The 19,972-nt window shown below is 55.5% G+C and overlaps 1 protein-coding gene across 5 annotated transcripts in view; it reads left to right on the plus strand.

The window, feature by feature from the left end:
• The window catches only part of MYO18B (myosin XVIIIB), a 220,050-nt gene that overhangs the window by 70,972 nt on the left and 129,106 nt on the right, over nt 1-19,972 (plus strand). For 4 of the 5 annotated variants that reach the window (XM_081282762.1, XM_081282764.1, XM_081282766.1 and 1 more), the window contains exons 17-21: nt 545-689; nt 3,827-3,986; nt 7,292-7,475; nt 8,123-8,345; nt 11,595-11,704. In XM_081282762.1, coding sequence (XP_081138888.1) covers nt 545-689; nt 3,827-3,986; nt 7,292-7,475; nt 8,123-8,345; nt 11,595-11,704 — 822 coding nt within the window. The remainder of the gene's footprint in view (nt 1-544; nt 690-3,826; nt 3,987-7,291; nt 7,476-8,122; nt 8,346-11,594; nt 11,705-19,972) is intronic. The other variant, XM_081282765.1, reaches the window with a different exon arrangement.

Raw genomic sequence — 19,972 nt, forward strand, 5'->3', positions numbered from 1 at the left:
ACCCCCTGGACCTCTGTTCCCCCTCAGCAAAATGGCAGAGTGGCCTGTGGCTGAAGCTGGAGCCAAGTTCTGTGTCTGCGCTTTTGAATCAAGTTCACCTTCTCCTCGGAGATGTTCTTTGAGAGCGTGTGTGTGTGTGTGTGTGTGTGTGTGTGTGTTTAATTTATTCCCCAAACTTTAGTTTGGAAAAATACAAAGAGGAAGTGGCGTGGGTGGGATCGATCCTTTCCTGCTTGGCTGTGTACAAATAGTCTAGCTGCTTCCTCCGTTTGGAAAGACGCTGTTTACAGAACACTCACCCTGGTAGTGCCTCACTGCAGCTCTCTGAGGAGGATATTTCTGGTCTCCATTTTTCATAGGAGAAAATGAGGCCCAGAGAGGTACAGAAAGTTGCCCAAGGGTGCACAGGAGAGAAAGGCAGATTCCGACTCCTTGCAGTGGAGAGGTGTTACCGTTTTGTGGCTCCAACACTGAAAGTTTGGGGACCCGTGGGAGCACAGAACAAAACAGGCTGTCCCTCAGTGTCCCCTGGGTCTCCCATCAGGTCCACTTACCAGCTGGAGGAGGAGCCGAGGATGCCAGGGGCCTTCTCTGGGTCCTGGATGAGGAGGTCCGGGTCGAGGGTTCCAGTGACAGCGTGGTGCTCGAGCGTCTGCGGGTGGCCTTTGAGAAGGGAGCTGGAGGTGAGGGTAAGGAGCTGGCGGGGCAGGCAGGGTGCAGCACGGGCGTTGGAATCCGTTAGCAAGAGAAGCCCCGGCAGGGTGGGGCACTGCCGTGCGGAAGTGTAGACACATGTGCCAGGATGAGCTGTTGTGCCCCTGGCGCTCGTTCACTGGTGCATGTGACAAGCTCATCAGCAGCCGCCCTGTGCTGGGCACCGTTACACACGGCAGTGAACCAGTCTGACGTGGCCTGTCATCCCAGGGGCTCAGAGGCTGAGGCAGGAGGATCGTGAGTTCAAAGCCAGCCTCAGCAAAAGCGAGTCCCTAAGCAACTCAGTGCGGCCCTGTCTCTAAGTGATATATAAAAAGAGCCGGGGAGGTGGCTCAGGGGTTAAGCACCCTGGGTTCAACCCCTGGGACACAATGCAGGGAAGGATGGAGATGTCACCTGGGTCACCTGGGCTCGGGCTGCAGAGGCTCCTGTGGACCATGCACAGACCTTGGTTTTGACCCTAGAGCAATGAGAGGCCCCAGGGTTTCTGGGCTGGGGGAGGTGTGGAAGGGTCACGTCCGAAGGTCCAGGCAGGCTGCAGGGGAAGGCCGCCAACCTGGGGGTGGGTGGAACTGGGAGCATCAGCAGGTAAAGCCCACAGCGTCTGGTGGTGGGTTGGATGGGAGGGAAGCGAGAGGGCGATGGAGGCACCAGGTGGGACCCGGGGACTGGACAGCTGTCAGTCCCAAGTTCAAGTTCAGCTGTTCCTGCTTCCTCCATGTGATTCTGAGCAAAGCTCCCGGCGTTAGTGGATATGCTGATAAAACAGGGGGAGCCCCCAGCGCCTCTCTCCCCAGAATCTCCGCCATCGTGACTGAGTGGTGACGTGCCAGGGAGCCACACCACAGGGGTAGCACAGGCAGGGGTGGGGACAGGAATGTTGGCAGTGAAGACGACCACCCTCCCATCACTCAAGGGGTCCGAGGGGTACTGCGGTCCTCCCTGGAGGTGGTGCACTGAGGGCTCGGTTGTGCCATCTGGTGTCATCCGCCTGCCTTTGGGGACAGAGAGTCTTGTCTCCAAGACGAGGGAGCAGGTCTCTAGAGAGGAGAGGCTGGTCCACGGTCACCCAGAAGAGGAGGTCGGGAGGCACATTCAAAGCCAGGCGTGTCTGGTGGACGCTCTTGGGACCCGGATGCACCAGGGCAAACACATTCAGAGGCCTTCCCGGTCCCAGCCGGCGGTGGCCCCTGGGATGTGGGCTCCTCCGCTTGCGGCACCTGCTGATGTGGAAGGCGCGTTCCTTGCTGGGAGATCCCCTCCTCCCCGGGGCTGGTCCTGTGGCGGGCAGGGGGTGTGACCCCCGAACTCTGCTGGGCGGGGCTGGAGGACCAGGGTCAGCAGAGAAGGTGCCCAAGGACGAGCCTCAGGACATCCCAGCGTCAAGAGGTCCAGGCCAGCACCAGCCCAGGGGCAGCGGCACTGAGGGAGCGAGGTGGGGAGGCAGGAGAGGAGCCAGGGGAATGTGACACACTGGATGTCACAGGAGGGAGGGACGTGCTGTGGTGAATGCAGGTGTCAGGTCACATGAGGCGCAGGCTGAGCCAATGTCCAACAGCTGGGAAAAGCCCTGCGAGCCCCTGACCTGGTGCCAAGAGAAGTTCCCATCCCCTGTGACCATCTTATCATGACCAGCCTGCAGTGACTGTCCCATGGTGACCGGCTTAAGATGACCAGCCTGTGGTGACTGGTTGAGGCCTCTGTGTGGGACATTCATGGCAGAGTCCTGTGCCCGTCTAAGGAGGACATTTTCTAGGTAGCCGCCGCCGCAGCAGCTGACAGTTCCAACCTCAAGGTCGCTCGGGGGCCCAAACCCAGACTGCTCCCAGAGTGCCCGGCTCTGCCAAAGACGGGCTCAGTCGCTTCTGCCACATCGGGGGCATAGTGCCTGGGGGCCCAGGAAGGTCACACCGTGGTTTTGAACTGTCCCTGAAGAGGTCCTGCCACTTGCTGTGGCTGTGACAGGGACTGACTCCCCTCTCGGCAGGGTCTGGGCTCTGTGGAGCGTCTGTCCCCTGCCAGCCGGGGCAGGAGGGCAAAGGGGTGGAGCCAGCTTCTCTCTGTAGAGCCCTAGTGTGGGCCCAAGGTCACGGGCCTTGCTGCGCCTCACCTGTGTCCGAGGCCCAGCCAGAGGCGGGTAGTTCCCTGCACCCATAGGTGGCTTCCCCCAGGGCCAGGCAGACCGCCCCGCCCCCCACAGTTGTGGAGTTGTCCCGTCTCCACGTTGGATGTGCCCAGGGAGACAGGTTCAGAATCATCTGTGGCTTGGCCCCTCTCATGCAGTAATAATCGCCAGGGCCTCAGTTTTTCTCCAAGGCCAGGCCCATTGGTGCCTCTGACCCTGTCTCTGGCCACCCACTGTGTGCCTGTGTCGAGGCCGATGCTCGTTTATTCAGTCGATGACATTCAAGACCATCTTAGGTGACACTCAGATATTTTAAAAATACACAATGACTCTTTATTTCCATGGATATTAGAAAATCAATCTAACCTGCACATCAAACCTGCCACAGAACGTGTCTTTATAAAATGTAGACACTTATAAAGATGGGAGTTGACTTAGAGAAAGCATTCAGTCACTCACAGCCTAGGTGACAGGGGGTACACGTGGCAAAACTTTTGAAGATCGTGTGTGTCATGATGTTTGAGTGGACATAGGATCCCGGGTTTAAGAAGGCAGAGAGAGCTGGGCACGGTGGCCCACGCCTGTCATCCCAGCGGCTCGGGAGGCTGAGGCAGGGGGATAGCAAGTTCAAAGCCAGCCTCAGCAAAAGGGACGTGCTAAGCAACTCAGTGAGACCCTGTCTCTAAATAAAATACAGAATACAGCTGGGGATGGGGCTCAGTGGTCAGGTGCACCTGAGTTCAATCCTCAGTACCAAAAAATAAAATTAAATTAAAAGAAAATAACTAAAAAAGCAGAGGAGAAAAATACCCATCGCAAATAAGGTGCATCAATTCCCCAATGCAGAAGAGGCAAGCTGCCCTGAACCCTCAGCCTCAGCTCTCTGGAAGCCTGCTAACAGGGAAAAAGGGTGTTCTTGGGGACGCCAGCTGATTGCAACGTGTCCCCACGGGACCCCAACATTCAGGCCGCCATGTCTGTCTGCAGGGACCTCCGCCCTGAGGACCTGTGAGCAGCCCCTTCAGTGCGAGATCGCCCACCAGCTGGGGCAGGACCCCGTGCGCTACGACCTCACGGGCTGGCTCCACAAGGCCAAGCCCAACCTCTCGGCCCTGGACGCCCCCCAGGTCCTTCAGCACTCAAAGAGGTGAGCCACCCGGGCGGGGGACGGGCGGGGGCATTGGGGGTGCTGGGAATCCTTCCCCAGTGGGACAGCAAAGCCACACCAGCCCCGCGAGCGAGGGCCAATCTCCCAGAGTGGAGCGGTGGGCTGTGTCCCCAGGGCCAGAGCGACTCCAGCAGAGGAAAGCAGAGGCCTCCTGGGGATGTGGAGCAGAAGCTAACAGGCTGTGACTTCTTAGTTTGGCTCTTTGCCTTTTGTTAAGTGTCTGGGCGATGATGTGACTGGAACAGCTTTTATGGACATCCTAGAACTCGGGGGTCATAAAACCAAAATGACACGTTTTGTAGCATTAAAATAAAGAAGAGCTCTCTTGTCCCCTGGCTGCTCACCCCAGACCGGCTGGCACAGCGCCCGGATGATCCTGCTGTCATTTTGGAGTTAATGGAAAGTGCTTGTTCTGTGTGTGTGCCCTGAACACCTCCCAAGTTCAGTGTCGCAGTCCTGCAGGGGCAGAGCTTTAGACGAGGAAGGAAGGAAGGGCTGGGGCCTCGGGTGGACACAGCAGAAGAAGGGAACCTGCCCTGACTGCCCTCTGGGCACCTGGCATCGGCACCTGTACTTAGTAAACCCCTCGTTAATCCTTATCGAATGCACCGTATCCTTAGCCCATTTTACAGATGAGCTCACTGAGCCCCAAGTGGTGAGATGAACTGCACTTGATCACATTGCTAGGATAAAGGGCCAAACGAGGTCTCAGCGGTCCTTAGAGGACTCCTTAAGATGTCATGGTCAGAGGGAATCGGAAACTCCAGGTCCAGCAGGGCTCATAGGCGCCCAGGTCTTGAAGACAGACCAAGGCAGGGGATGGGGCAACAGTAAGGTCAGCAGGTCCACTGAGGACTGGACAGAGAGCCAGGGGACCTGGTCAAGTCTCTTCCTGCCCCTTGTCACCCCTCCTTTCTCTTCTCTGGGCTGGTTTGGTTTCCTCTGCCATAAAATTGCGCTGGACCCACCCGGTTAGGAGACTTGGCAGCTGAGGCAGAATGTTCTGCTTCTGTCTTTCGAGCTGCATGATGGGGTGGCTTTGTCAGCTGGGAGATGGGACCGAGGGTAGCCATCCTGATGGTGAGGTCAGGCTGTGGCTGAGCGGATGGCTCGGGGAGAGGTGGCTCCTCCGCCCGTCTCGGTGGGCTCTGCCTCTCCTTCCTGCGCTACAATCCTGCGGCTCCATCGGAGTGAGCACTGAGCTGGGGAGGGCAGACTTGATGGACAGATGACCTTCCCCGTGGCACCGGGGGCATGGGAAGGAGGAAGGGCACGTGGATGTCTCGGCCCTTGCACGAGGGTGACAGAACGCGCACATTGAGAGGGAGCCTCTTAGAGGGCCTTGAACACGTCCTGGTGACCCTTCTGTGCACTGGTGATGTGGGGGGGTGGTTGTGGGGCAGGCCACTCACAAAACACACCACGTCCCAGTTCTGTCCAAAGTGAAGAGTCTTTATTTAGCTGGCCGGCCACTGCTCCCCACGGGACCCATGACTGTCTCTGCCAGGAACAGCCCTGAGCCTGAGCATTTTAGAACTTTTTAAAAATTTTTAAAAAATTTTTTAGTTGTAGATGGACACAATACCTTTATTTTATTTGTTTATTTTTTATATGGTGCCAAGGAGCGAACCCAGTGCCTCATGCATGCGAGGCAAGCACTCTACCACAGCCCCAGTCCGCATTTTAGGATATTTAAAGGCAAAAACCACATCTGGGTTGATGTAGCTGCAAGCAGGCAGGAGCAGAAGCTAGACTGGGCAGTCAGCGAGACAGTGCAATGGGGACGTTGGTATTTCCCAGGGGACTTTCCAGGTTGGCATAGCAACAAGCAAGCAGAAGGGAAGGGGGTCAAAATGACCCTAGTTGAGTACACGCTAAACATGGTTACTAACGTCTGGGCAGTCAGTCTCTGACAAGGTACATCACCCAAGAAAAATGGAAACCAAAGAGAACACTTTTACATTGCATAAGAATTGCCATGGTGTGCTGCCAGGTCCCTGTTGATGGGTACGGAGCCGGCTTTCCCTGGAGAAGCGTTTCTTACGTGATGTGGAGCCTCGGGGTAAAATGGTTTGGTCATTGCCCAGTAGCCTGGCCCACAACAGAGGGCAGAGGGGCTTTGTGTTTCAGAGTGTGACTGCCGCCACGTGCCCTGGACCCCCGGGACCACTGTTCAACATTCAGATTCCAGCCCCCTGCAGTCTCCAGGGGAGGTCCCCAGCTGCTGTGTAGCTGGAGAGCTTTCTGGAAGGCCCTTACACATACTCAAGTTTCAAGACCACTGGTTTGATAAAAGTCTTCGATAGCTGGGGAGTTGAGGTCCCCTGGAAACAGGTGACGTGGCCAAGGCCACGTGACAAAACCCAGAGGTTCATTTCAGTCCTGTAGACAGAGGAATCCACGCGCCGAGGTCAGGGCTCCTGTCCCTCAGCCAGCAGTGGCCCTCGCGCCTGAGCCCACCTCTCCCCTGCAGGCTGCTGGCCCTGGGGCCCCCCCTCCACGTCCTGGTCAGACTTTCCTCCGAGTGTGGGCATCTTTGTGCGTCTGCCAGCATTTCCCCTGTGCCTGTCACCTTTGGTGTCCTGGGCAACACTCAGGCCCTAAACGGTTAGCACGATCTGAGTGGACGCGGGTCTTCAGGGCTGAGAGTGGGAGCCGGACTTTTGGGGAGCACTGGGGGGTGCTGAATGCTTCCATCGGAGGAGGGGGGGGCACCAGCCCTCCTCTGGCTGCCAGTCCCCTCCTAAGGGACAGCAGGGTCTATCTAGCTCTGTTTGTCCTTTAATGCCCAAACCAGAGGGCAGGTCAGTTCAGGATGACCAGAGCGACACTTAAAGGCAGCGTCACGGCCATGGCTCTCGGGAGGCGTCGCGGCGGGGTTGCAGGGGAAGGGTCAGCTGCCTCTCAGGCGCGAGGCTGGGCCCGCCACTGACCTTCTCTAGCAGCTCCAGAAACTGCCCGCTCAGCAGTGTACCCTCATTCATGCGTAAAGCATATAGTAAGCACCTGCTGTGTACTAGACCTGTTCTGGGGATGACGGAGATGGCGTGCCCTCTAGGACAGAGGTGGCTTGGTGGCTTGCTGAGGTGTACAGGTGGCAGAGGACCTGCAGGAGGACTGCTCACAGGGAGGGAGGAGGGCACGTTTGCTGGTGGCAGGGAGGCAAAGGCTCGGTAGTGAAGGGACCGTGCAGGTGCAAGGCGAGCCCTTCCTTTTGTCCCCACCTGGGACAGGCTTCCCTGAGAGCCCCCTGAAGCCCGCTGTGTCGTCCTTCTGCCCACCAGGGAGGAGCTGCAGAGCCTGTTCCAGGCGCGGGCCAAGCTGCCCCCCGTGTGCCGGGCAGTGGCGGGCCTGGAGGGCACCTCGGAGCAGGCGTCGCTGCGGAGCCGCGTGGTGAGGAGGACGTTCGCCAGCAGCCTGGGCGCCATGCGGAGGAGAGCCCCGTGCTCCCACATCAAGCTGCAGATGGTGAGTGGCCTCCAGGGACCCGGGTCCCCACCTTCTGTGGGAGATGGCATCTGCTGACAGCATCCCCCACCTCCCCACCAAGCCTGGGGGGCAGCAGCACCCTGTGCCCTGCAGGGAGGAAAGGGAGGCTCTACCACAAAGAGACCTGGCCACGGCCACTGACCTGGGAGGGGCCAGATCACGGCCTCGCGGCTTGGCACAGAGGGAGGCCTGGGAGAGTGTCCGGATCCTCGAATTCCCCCCCGGAAGGTGACCCATCAAGCCAGCTCCACCTGCCCTTCCTGCCAGGAGGCTGTGGGGACGCCAGCTCTGGGTGACCACATTTACCTGGGCCACCGTGTCAACCCATTAACCCACCAGAAGATTTGACTGGGCAGCAGTGTGGCTGAGCCAGTCCAGCTCTTCTGCTGCTGTGATCCCTGGGGCCACTCGCTGGCCCTCTCTGCCTCCGTTTCCCCCACGGATCTCAATGGTGGCTGCTATGAAGTCCTCTTCTGTCTCCTAAGTACCAGTTGGGATGGTGGTATAGGACACGGGGCCCCCAAAGATGCCCAGGCTGCTGACTATATGCTGGGGACATGTCAGGACCTCCTGTCCACCTTTCCCGAGACCAGGTGTCCCTGACCCCTCCTGTGGGCTTGTCCTAGGACGCTCTGGTCAACCTGGTGAAGCGGTCCCGGCTGCACTTCATCCACTGCCTGACGCCGACCCCGACGGTGGAGAGCAGGGGCGGGCAGGGCTCTCCCACACCACCGCAGCCCGATGGGGACCAACCCGGTGCAGACCAGCCCCTGTCCCTGGACATCCCGGCACTGAGGGTGCAGCTGGCGGGATCACACATCCTGGAGGCCCTGCGTCTGCACAGAACAGGTGAGCGGAGCCTCGTCCCTGGTCCCTGTGGCTCCCCTGTCGGGGACAGCGAGTGCACTTCCAGGCTGAGTAGATTTGGTGGGAGAGATCCGCACAACCACAGGGGACATCTGGGAGGGGACGAGGCGTAGGTCGCACAGGGGTGCCTGCAGGAGAGAGCTGGGTGTTCTCCCCGGGGAGACCAGGGGCCTCCTGATGGGGTCTCCAACATCCAGAGCGGCTCAGGGTCTTGGAGGCGGGGACAGGGAGCATCAGGGAGAAAATGAGCAGGTGGGGGTGAAAGGGCGGGTGCTTCAGGAGTGGGGTTCACAGTGGATGGGCCACGGGAGGAGGCTGGCAGTCGGCTTTCCCTGGTCCTGCTGGGGAGAGGATGGGGGCCCCGGGCGAGGCAGGGGTTCAGTCAAAGGGACAGAGTCCTCAGTTGGCCATTTTGCAAGCACGAGCCGCGGTTCCACACTGGCTGATCCTGTGAGCTGAGCTTGGTCTCTGACTTTCCTCTTCTCCTGGGCCACTCGGTCCCCAGCCTCCATGTGGGTTCCCCCAGCTTCCCCATGACAGGTGGACATGGGCTGGGTGTGGCCATTTCCACTGCAGAGGGTGGGTTCCTGGGGCCGGCAGGGGTCTCAGGTGGGCCCCGTTTGTTGACCCGCACTGTGGTCACTAACAGCGGCTGGGAGTCCGCCACCACATCCCCACCCCCGCATCCTTCAGGGAAGCCTGGGCAGGGGAGCTGGGAGCAGCTGGAAGCCTCTCCCTCCCCTTTCCCTCCCACTGTGTAGCTGGAGGCGGAGGGAGGCAGATGATGTCACAGGGCACAAACCAGAAGGTCACAGCCGGCCGCCCGGCCCACAGCTTTCTGCCCACGACTGGCAGGAAGCACCGGCCTCTGCAAGTGCCCTGGGTCGTCCTAGGACCATTAGACTCTGTGCGTGTGCACCTGGGCCAGTGTCCCTTCCCTAGGCCTTGCTCCTGCTGTCACCGTGGATCTGTCCCCTCCATCAGCACAGCCCAACCCAGACGGGGTGAGCTTTCCAACCAAGTGAAGGGCAGGTGGCTCATGCTAGGGCTTAACAATGTCTGCTTCCCCCTCCCTCCCTCCCTCCCTTCTTTACCTCTTTCAAACCCACACAAGTGACATCTGCATAGCTGCAGAGATGCGTGCATTAGATACGTCTAACTGTGGACCGGGCCAGCGTGACGTGGCCACAGCTGTCTCTACATGTGATGAGGCACATACATGCTACTTCCTGAGCACTTCCTGTGTGCGTGGGACTTGTTACACACATTAGATGAACTGGTTCCCGCAGAGCCTGGGCACGGTGCCTGGAGTGTACTTGGCCCTCTGTGTCTGTGGGTTTCCCCTCTCCAGGGATTCGACAGCCTCAGGTGGGAAGTATCTGGGAAAAGACTGCACCTGTACTGAACACGTATGGATTTTTTTTCTTGTCATTATCCCCTGAACAACAGAGTCTAACAGTTATTTTGACAGCATTGACATTTGTTGGGGATTATGTCATCTAGAGATGATTTAAAATAGATGGGAGGAGGGACAAATATGACAGCATTTGACATCAGGGCTCGAGCTGCATGGAGTTTGGTATCCACGGAGGGTCCCTACACCAATCTCACTGCAGATACCAAGGGGTGACTGTGTAGTAAGTGCTCATTAAACATCCCCTAAGGTCCAGCCTGGTGAGTCCAGCTCAGGCTCTAGCATCACGTGGCCTTGGCCTGGGCTGCTTCTGCTGCCACCTCTCGGCAGCCATGTGACCCCAGGCAAAATCTGTAGACAAACTTCTAGTTCCTCTCTCAAGAGACTTACCACAAGAGCTGGTTACTGGTGAGGGGAAAAACTGAGAGGGGCCGGATATGGGGGAGCAGTGACACATGTTAGCCACCAGCTGTCCCCAGCACGCTCCGTCCCCACAGTGACCATGAAGCCGGGTCAAGCTGTTCTCATACATCAAGTTCAGAAATGGCATCTCCCAGAGGTGGCATCCTTTTTCCCAGTCTTGAGGCTAATGAGGGCAGACATGAGACAGGAGTCCAGCTAAGTCTGACCTAAAAGAAAAATGCAGCTGGGTGCAGTGGTGCACACCTGTAATCCCAGTGGCTGGGGAGGCTGGGGCAGGAGGATTGCAAGTTCGAGGCCAGCCTCAGCAACTTTGCGAGGCTCTGTCTCAAAATAAAAAATAAAAAGGGCTGGGGATGTGGTTCAGTGGTTAAAAAAAAGGGAGAAGAAGAAGAAAGAAAACTTAAAAAAAGAAAAATGCAGGCTATAACCCCCAGTTCCTTCTTCATGTCTTCCGTGTCCTTCAAAGCCCCCCAAGGCCCCTCCTCCTCCCCAAGAAGGCCTCCTGGATTGGCCGTGGGTGCTGTCCCTCCTGGCCTGTGCCTTTGTCTTATCCAGACCTCTCCAATGCAAACGCTTTCCGGATCTTTCTGAAGCACCGAGGCTCCATAGTGTCCCTTGTACTCAGGGAGGAAAGTCTAACCCTGGAGACCTCAGATAGGAGGCCCTGCCCTGCTTATCCCTGGATCCTCTCCCTGAATTGCTGTCACGCCCAGGTTACTATTTTGAGGATCTGGGTGACTTTCTCTGGGCCTCGTCTCCCCACTGATCAAATGGGGGAAATGATAGAGATCTAAGTGTCGGTGACACGGGAGGTAGTCACCCGGTGTGTGACATGTGGCAGCCCTCGGGCAATGTGGTGGCGGCCGTGAGCGTGGGGCTTGGCCACTCTGCCCACGCTGGGTGTTGGTGTCACTTCCTGCTGCGGGGAACCTGCGTCCACTCCAGCCCTGGGAAGCCCGCGGCTCCTCCGAAGCCTGACTCTAGGCCACGTTCTCTCCCGGTTCCCTCCCCGGTGTCCAGCCTGTGTGACAGACTTAAAGAGCCGCTGGCTGCTGCTCGGTGCCATGTCCCCTGCATAGTCCCTGGAGTGGGAAAAAAGGAGGGGTCCAAGAACTTTCCGTGGTCAACGGGGTTTGGGAAAACCAGGCGCAGGGCCCCTCCCCACAGGAGCCCCCGGCCCTTTGGACTGGTGCTGACAAGGACCAGGACCCTCGAAGAGGCACAGAGTTCAGCATTTAATAGGGGTTTGTGTTCTGGAAAAGTCCTTTAAACGAGCTGCTGAGGACCCCGCCTGTGAGTCCCCACAGGACAAAGCAGCCGGGCTGGGCCCAGGGTGCTGGGCCTTGTCATTGGTGTTCTGTGACCTCTCCTGCCTGTGTCCCCCTCTGCCCCAGGTTACGCCGACCACATGGGGCTTGCTCAGTTCCGCCGGCGGTTCCAGGCGCTGGACCCTGCGCTGCTGAAGAAGCTCCTGTCGACCTCGGAGGGAATGGACGAGAGGAAGGTGGGTCCAGCTGCGGGGCCCGGGGGGCCTTGGCTGGGGTCGGAGGCGCCCCTGTTCCCCGGAACTGCCCTGGGCGCACCTGGAGCAGGTGGGAACTGAGAGTGGCCTCTGGGGCCGTGCGGTGGGTGGCCTGGGGTTTGGCTCAAACTCCTGTCCCAACAGTGTCACTGGAGCCTGTCCCCACCCTAGGACATCCCTGAGACCTTGCGTTAGGAAGCGCGGGAGAACTGGCGTGCCAGGCTGTCCAGCTGAATGGGTCCCAGTGACATGAAAAGCCATCATTTCTAAGGGGCACTCCCACCCTGCACCCCAAGATGGCCCACAGAAAGAGGTTTTCGGGTCCAGAAGGCTCAGGAAGTGTTTTGCACCATCTCCCTGCGGTCCACCTCCAGGGTCCATCTTCCTGCCCCCGCTTCCTCGTCTGTAACGCAGGAATGACAATGACACCTGCCTGGCAGGCTGTGGTGCAGGTGACGAGCTCCACACAGGGCCTGACCTGTAGTAAGGGGTCAGCATAAATCACTGCCATCTACACCACCAGCTTCTTCCAGGGCCAGGGTGGGGGCTACCAAGCCACACACTTCATTCAAAGCCATGTGGAATTGTCACCTCCCCGCGAGTGTGCCCACGTGGGTCTGAGATAGCCCGGCCATCCTCGAACAGGAGCTGTAAGGCCAGAGTGCCCCAGGGCCACTGCTGGTAGAGGTCTTGGCTCGAGTCTGCAGTGGGGACAGGTGGCCTCCAGCAGGCAGGACGGCGCCCTCTGCTAGGGGCTGGGGTGTGGTTCAGGGTCCCGCTCACTGGGAGAGGCCTCAGCAGACTCAGCCTTTGGGGGCAGGACTGTCCCTTCTCATTTTGGAAGCCAGGAAATGCCAGTTGGCTTAGTGCCACCAGCCACCCACTATCAGTGATCTCTCGGGGCTCTTTGTCCTTGGTCCTGCCCCTCAAAACTTTGTCACCAGGCAGAGGGTCCCGAAGGGGGCCAGTGAAAGGTCCTGGTCTCCAGGGCCGTGGAAAACGGGGCAGGGGCGGGCGCGGGGAGTGTCCGTGGGCCGTGGTGCAGCATATGGGAGCGTTTCTATTCTAGACAACTCGGCAGGTTCCAGTCACAGCCAAGCCGGAGCCACTCCGTAGTCACCAGAGTCCTCGGAGAGTGGAAAGTTCCAGGCGGAATGAGCATGGCTGGGGGGTTCACTTTATATATATAAATATTTGCTCCCAGATTTCATTTCTGCAGCAGAGAATTTTGGTAGCAAAAAAGGAGACACCATCAACTTATGAAAAGGGGGATAAGCCCTCATTTGTCGGGTGATGTGACCCGCCGTCCCTTGTGTCCAAACGAGCTCGGTCGGTGGGCAAACCAGCAGCCCCCGGTGCAGAGCAGCTGACCTCGGGTGGACACGTCTGACCACAAGAAGAGGTCAAGGCTGGCGGTGGGCACGGGGCGGCAGCAGAGGAGCTTCCCATCAGGGTGGACAAGGGGGACGTCCCCCTGGGCCTGGCACGTGGCATCTTCTCATGTCACCACCATTTCCCAGAGGGTTTTGTTGCGTGGGCGCCCACTGGGGATTCTGTGTTCCCGAGGAGTGGCCCAAGCCTCTTACCCCAAATGCACGAGCTCCATCGCCAAGTGTCACGCAGGAATGACAAGGACAATGACGCCTACCTGGCAGGCTGTGGTAGAGGTGATGAGCTCCACACAGGGCCTGGCCATAGGAAGGGATCAGCATAGATCACTGCCATCAACACCACAGCCTCTTTCAGGGCCAGGGTGGGGGCCACCAAGCCCTCACCAAGCTTCATCGCCAAGTGTCACACGGTGCGAAAGGGCACAGTCCCCCACCTGAGCCAGGCCTTGGAAGAGTAAACCTCTCCACTCAGGGAATGGTCCCATGTCACAGCAGAGACAGCTGAGGCTGGGGCAGCCAGCAGGGTGGTGAGTGAGCTGGGATGTTAACGTCGGCTCCCAGAGTCCTTTCACCAGGGACCAGAAATACTAACAGCTGTTAATTACCACTGTGGTCAAAACCACACAGCGTGAACTGACCAGAATTAGAGTGGTGGAATTGTGAGTGTTCCTACTGGTGGGTGACCGTCACCACCGTCCATCTCCAGAACAACTTCATCCTGCGAAACTGAAGCCCTGAACCTGTGGAACTTTCCACTCCTTCCTCTCCCAGCCCCTGGTGCCTTCCATCTTACTTTCCATCTCTGTGGATGGACTACTCCAGGTACCTCGTGGAATTGTACAATATGGACCCTTTGTGACTGCTTTATTTTACTTAGTTTAATGTCCTCAAGGCTCATCCCTGAAGGATGGATCAGGTCTTCCTTCCTTTTTTAGGACTGAATAATATCTCACCATGTGTGTACACCTCGTTTAACCGCCCATTTGTCTGTCAGTAGCCACACTGGTCGTTTCCTTGGGTTAGCGATCGTGAATAATGAGGCTGTGAATTTGGATGTGACAAAGACCTCTTTTAGATCCTACTTGCAGTTTTTTCAGGTATGTCCCCAGAAGCAGGATTTCTGCATCAGATGCTAATTCTATTTTTAAGTACTTGAGGAAATTCCAGTTTTCCACAGTGGCTGTACCATTTTGCATTCCCACCGATACCACACAAGGATCCCATTTTCTCTTCGTCTTTGCCTCTGTCTCTCTCCCCCTTCTTTCTTTCATTTTTCATATTAGTCATCCTAATAGACACGAGGCAGCATCTCATTGTGGTTTTGATGCACATTTCCCTAGTGATAAAAGATGCCAAGCCACACGTCCTGCCCTTTGAGGGCAGGCAGAGGTTTGGACACAGTTCTGGATGGCACGGGCTGACCATCAACACTGATGTAAAGTAGTTACTGTTGATTTCATCTAACTTTAACCAAGTTCCTGCTTTTCGCCCAGCCCCGTGCTAAAGATCCAGGGGTAATTGGAACACAGCCCTGAGGAGAAGCTCTTTCCATACGGAGGGCGGGCTTGGGACAGCCCCAGCGATCCACTGAAAAAGCTTTTGATGCTTCCAATGGAGATGAAAGGAGTCCTGGGGATGGTGCCTCAGGACAGCTGATGCTTCCATTGAGCCTTGTGGGGTGATTTGGAGGCATCGAGTAAGAGAAAGACTTGGGGACATTCCCACCTCAGGTGTCACAAGTGCAAAGACAGAGTCATGGAGGGTATAGATGGTTAGTGCAGCTGGGGCATGAAGGTTGCCAGGTGCCCAGGGAGGGGCCAAGGAGGCCATTGGTAGCAAACCCTTCTCCCTGGGAGAGTGTGAGCTTTGATTGACAGCTCGCTGAAGCCGTTATCCTTACTACTTGGGCTTGCTTAAGCAATGTTAAAATGGAAGTGAAGTCCACTTTGCCCGTCCCATGGTCCTCTCCAGGGAGCAGGGTCTGCATGCTGACCTCCAGCTGTTCAGGACACCATTGGCTCTTTTTTTTTTTGAGGGGGGGTCAGTACTGGGGATTAAAATCGGGACCCTTGACCACTGAGCCCCGTCCCCAGCCCTATTTTGTATTTTATTTAGAGACAGGGTCTCACTGAGTTGCTTAGCATCTCGTTTTTGCTGAGGCTGGCCTCAAACTCATGATCCTCCTGCCTCAGCTTCCTGAGCTGCTGGGATGACAGGCGTGCGCCACCCTGCCTGGCACCCTTGACTCAACCCTTGACTCTTCTAGACACCTAGGACATAGACACCTAGACATCTAGGAACACTCTTCTAGACACCTAGACCCTCCCTCTCCTCTCCCCCTGACTCCCACTCCTCCCTCCCAGGTGGTCCAGCTTGTACCTTCACCAACACTGACCCCCCACTCCCATGGTGCCGTCTCACACGTGCCAGTTTTAAGGACCTCTTTCAGCTCCTCTGGGCCATGCTCCAGATTCTGTCTCTTCTCTCTCTGCTGCCAAAGCAGGAATTGAAATCTCTGATCATGCAAGCAAACCCTGGGGCTCCCTTTCCCTGCAGGGTATCTGTAGCGTTGATTGATTTTTAGCCAACAAATTCTTTCTCTCTGGGCACTTGGTCTGAGAAATATAGGTGAGGACTTTCAATTCATCTTCTCAAATGCTCCCACATTCCCTTTCTCAAACCCTGTGTCCTGTGAGTTCATCTCAAGAGCCCCTGTGCCAGGCAGAGTCCTCCATGAGTCCCAGGCTGGGGAGGGAGCTGTCTGCCCTCAGGTGCTGAATGGCGACTCAGCGCCTGCACAGACTTGGGAGGGGTCATTGGGCAGCCGTTTCTGCCTCTGCTTGCGGTGCCCTTTGGTTTGAGTCTTCAGTGCTAAAGATTTTAGATGTTTCTAGTCAATGGGGACTAACTTAACTGTGTGTGTGTATGTGTGTGTGTGTGTGTGTGTGTGTGTGTGTGTGTGTGTGTGTCTTCTGCTTCTTCTATTTAGTCCAAACATATGAAATATTCCCCACCCTTAGGGAATGATTCTGCCATGTGTGGGAGGTTCATTAGTTACAATATGGTTTAGGTGAGACGCACTTGGGTTCAAATTGTGTCTTTTTCTGTATCTCTTTCCATGAATGCATGTCATTGACACTTGGTATTTATTATGCCTGAACATAGGTCAATGGAATTGCCACAGCAAAGTGGCCAGCACATAGTAGGTGCTCAATGGAAGGCCACCATTGGGCTGTGGCATGGATTTCATGGAGGCAGGCAATGAATGGAGCAGCCCATTCTGTGGACTTGGATCCACCAAATCCCGAGCTCACAGAGGAGGCCGGTTTGAGAGGCCATGTCAGGAGGCTGGGTTGGGAGGTGGATTGGGAGGCAGGGTCTGGGCCACATTTCTCATTTTTTCTGGCATCTCTCACTGTGTGCCTGGAATATACAGCCAGATATAAGATGTCAGCCCATGTACTTGGTGAGTGCGTACCTCCTGAACAGCAGAGAGAAAGCTCTGCAAAATTCTAGGATGTGATCCTGCTAATTTTCCTACCAATTCCTGAGTGTCAAGTATTCAAGCCTCCAGTTATTAATTAATCAATTAATTAATTAATCTGGTACAATACCAGATATTGAATCCGGGGACTCTTAACCATTGAGCCACATCCCCAGCCCCCTTTTTAAAATAATTCATTTAGAGACAGGGTCTTGCTGAGTTTTTAGGGCCTCGCTAAATTACTGAGACTGGCTTCGAACTCATGATCCTCCTGCCTTGGCCTCCTGAGTCACCGGGATTACAGATGTAGACCACCATGCTTGACCAAATTTTGAATCCCCTATCTATCCTTTAATTCTATCAGCTTTCACATCACATGCCTGAGTTTCTGAGGACCTCACTAAATTTCTGAGGCTGGCTTTGAACTCGTGATCCTCCCGCCTTAGCGTCCCAAGCCACTGGAATGACAGGCAAGGGCCACCATATCTGGCTCCCTTCCTCATTTTGAATGAACTAGGTATTGTTCCAATGGACCCTTTCCTTATCTTCTTGTGGTTGTTCTAGGGATGACAGTATGCAATACGTGAGTGTGATAAATTCAGATTAACGCTAACTTAATTCTGGGGAGGTCTGAAATCTTCGTTCTAGCATAGCACCCTTTCTCCTGCCGCGTTGGTGGTATTCTTGTGATATATATCACAGCTCACGAACCCAACCATACGGCAGTGTGGTTGCCTTTTATTTCACCTTAGATCTTCTAAATTATTTAATGGGGGAGAAGAGGAGAATATCTTCATGTAATATTTCATATTTCCTATATTTCTATATTTTCTGCTGCTCTTTATTTCTTTGAGGATTTGAGTGATCTCTACCATTTCTTCCATCTTTTAATACAAGTGAGGAAGCCGTTCAAGTCTGATACCAAGAGGTTCTCTGGCGCCTTTGTTTGCAGGGAAAGGTCTTCATTTTACCTTCGTTTGTGAAGGCTGGTTTTCGCCGGGTGTGGAATTCTTGATGGGCAGACTTGTGTTTTCTTTCTGGTGTTTCAGTGAGCAGTCCCACTGCGTTCTGAGCCAGCCTTCACCTGGGGACATTTCCTTCTGCTCCACAAGTTGCAGATCATCCCTTTAGGTGTGGCTTTCCGCACTCTGACGTCCCTCGGGGTAGCTCTCTTCCTGCTGATCCTATTCTGAATTCGCAGCCCATTCTGGAAGGTGTAGACTGTGCTGGGGAGCGGAGATCAGGTCCAGTGGTATGAAGTCTCCTGTCTCCTCTGCCTCTGTTCCTCGCTCCCTCCTTCCGGGGCTCCCCGTGTGTGGTGTGCTCAGTGCTGCCTACCTGCCTGGCTCTCTTTGTTCCTGTGTCTTTCTGTTCTTCAGATTGGATGATTTCCATTGCTCTGTCTCCAAATTCACTGTCTCATCTGCTCTCTCAGATGAGATGAGCCCCTCTGGTGAATTTACGATTTCAGTTATTGTACTTTCTAAATGAAGAGTTTCCACTTTTTTTTTTTTTAGCAACTTCTATCTCTTTATGGATATTTTATATCTGGTGAGTCGTGATTTTTTTTTTTTTTTTTTTGGAGGGGGAGCCTGGGACTGAACCCAGGACCTTACATGTGCCCAGCAGGTGCTCTGAGCTAGTCCCCCAGTCTGTGCTGTCCTTAAATTCATTAAACATTTTAGTTCTTTGAACATATTTTTAATAGCAGGTTGGAAGCCTTTTCTGTTGAGTCCAAATTCTGAGTCCACTCAGATAGTTTCTACTGGCTGCCTCCCTGTCCCCCAAGTAGAGATCATCCTCATTTCTAGGTGATTTTTAAATTTTTGCATGTTTTAAAATTTTTGTTGAGAATAGACATCATTTTTGGGGGGGATGGTTTGGAGGTACTGGGGATTGAACCCAGGGGCACTGGACCACTGAGCCCATCCCCAGCCCTATTTTGTGTTTTATTGACAGACAGGGTCTCACTGAGTTACTTAGTGCCCCGCTGTGGCTGAGGCTGGCTTTGCACTCAGGATCCTCCTGCCTCAGCCTCCCGAGCTGCTGGGACGACAGTCATGTGCCACTGTATCAGGCGAAAATGGACATTTTAGGTGACACGCTATAGTAATTGTAGATTCATGTATTCTTAAATATTGAGTAATTTTTCTTGTATAGACTTAAGGAGTCTGCCTTCCCTTGGTGTGGGACCACTGACATCTCTTGCCAGTTTGTGTGTGTGTGTGTGTGTGTGTGTGTGTGTGTATTTTGTAATTTAAAGCTGGGCTTCCCCGCCGTCGCCCTGTGTCAGCATATCTCAATAGCCAACAGTTTTCCCTATGAGACGTCTTATGTCTGTGCAGTCTGTCATTCTTCGATGGCTCTCTGTGTGGGCTGGGGAATGTCCTGGCAGTTGACAACTGTGTTCTAGCTCTCCACGTCCTGCTGTGCCCTTGCCTCTGCCTGTGCTCCTGTCCTCCTGCCCAAAGAGGAGAGACCCAGGTAGCTGGGGCCTTTCCCCTGGTCTCTCTTGTTCTTCTTGATCCTTGAGCCACAAATGCCTGGGTGTGTCCAGCCCACTGCGGCCGCCCCTTCCCGTGTCTCCCAGCTGACTCCTGGCTGGCCCGTGCTCTGCGGCCACTCCAGGCTGTCATGACTTGGGCCGACCCACTTATTTTCTGCTGAGATAATGACAGTTTCTAACTTGGCCCCGAGTGGGGTTTTCCGGGCTCTGAACCCTCCAGGGCCCCTTCTGGCACGAAGGCTGCTGCTTTCCAGTTGGTGTCCTGTGTCAGGGCCACTTCAGAGACAGAGCTGGGGGGCAGAGGGACGGCAGAGTGGGCCAGCGCCCACCACGATGGCCACCGACGTGCCCTGTGCCCACCTGGAGTCCAGTGGCGTTTCTTGAACCAATGCTCCTCAATCTGTGAGATCTCTTTGCTCCATTTCCAGAGTATTGAACTTGACCTTTGGGGGGAGGAGGGCAGGCGAGTCGCTGGAAGTCTCCCTCCCACCCGCTGCTCTCAAGACCTCATTAAGTCCCCACTGGGCTCTCGTAGGACAGATGCGTTACCCCCGCGTTCCAGGAAGGGCACTTAGGACCAGAGCAGGGGAGTGACTGGAAGGGTCACCCAGCTGGTGAATGGCGGGACCAGACAAGGACAGCAGTGTGTGTGGGGGTCCTTGGTTTGGGTCCCTTGCCATCACTTCCTGTGTCTTGACCTTTGCCAAGTCATTCCATGGTACTGTGCCTCAGTTTCTCTCCCTGTGAAATGGGGATGAAAGGCTGTCTATTGCAGAGGTCTGGAAACAGACTAAATTATTAAATGCAAGCTTTTGAAGCCGTCCTCAGACTTAGAAACAGACTGAAAACTGTGCTTTCGTAGAGCAAAA

The sequence above is a fragment of the Spermophilus citellus genome (assembly GCF_964194105.1).
Source record: "Spermophilus citellus genome assembly, chromosome: 3".
Taxonomy (NCBI): domain Eukaryota; kingdom Metazoa; phylum Chordata; class Mammalia; order Rodentia; family Sciuridae; genus Spermophilus; species Spermophilus citellus.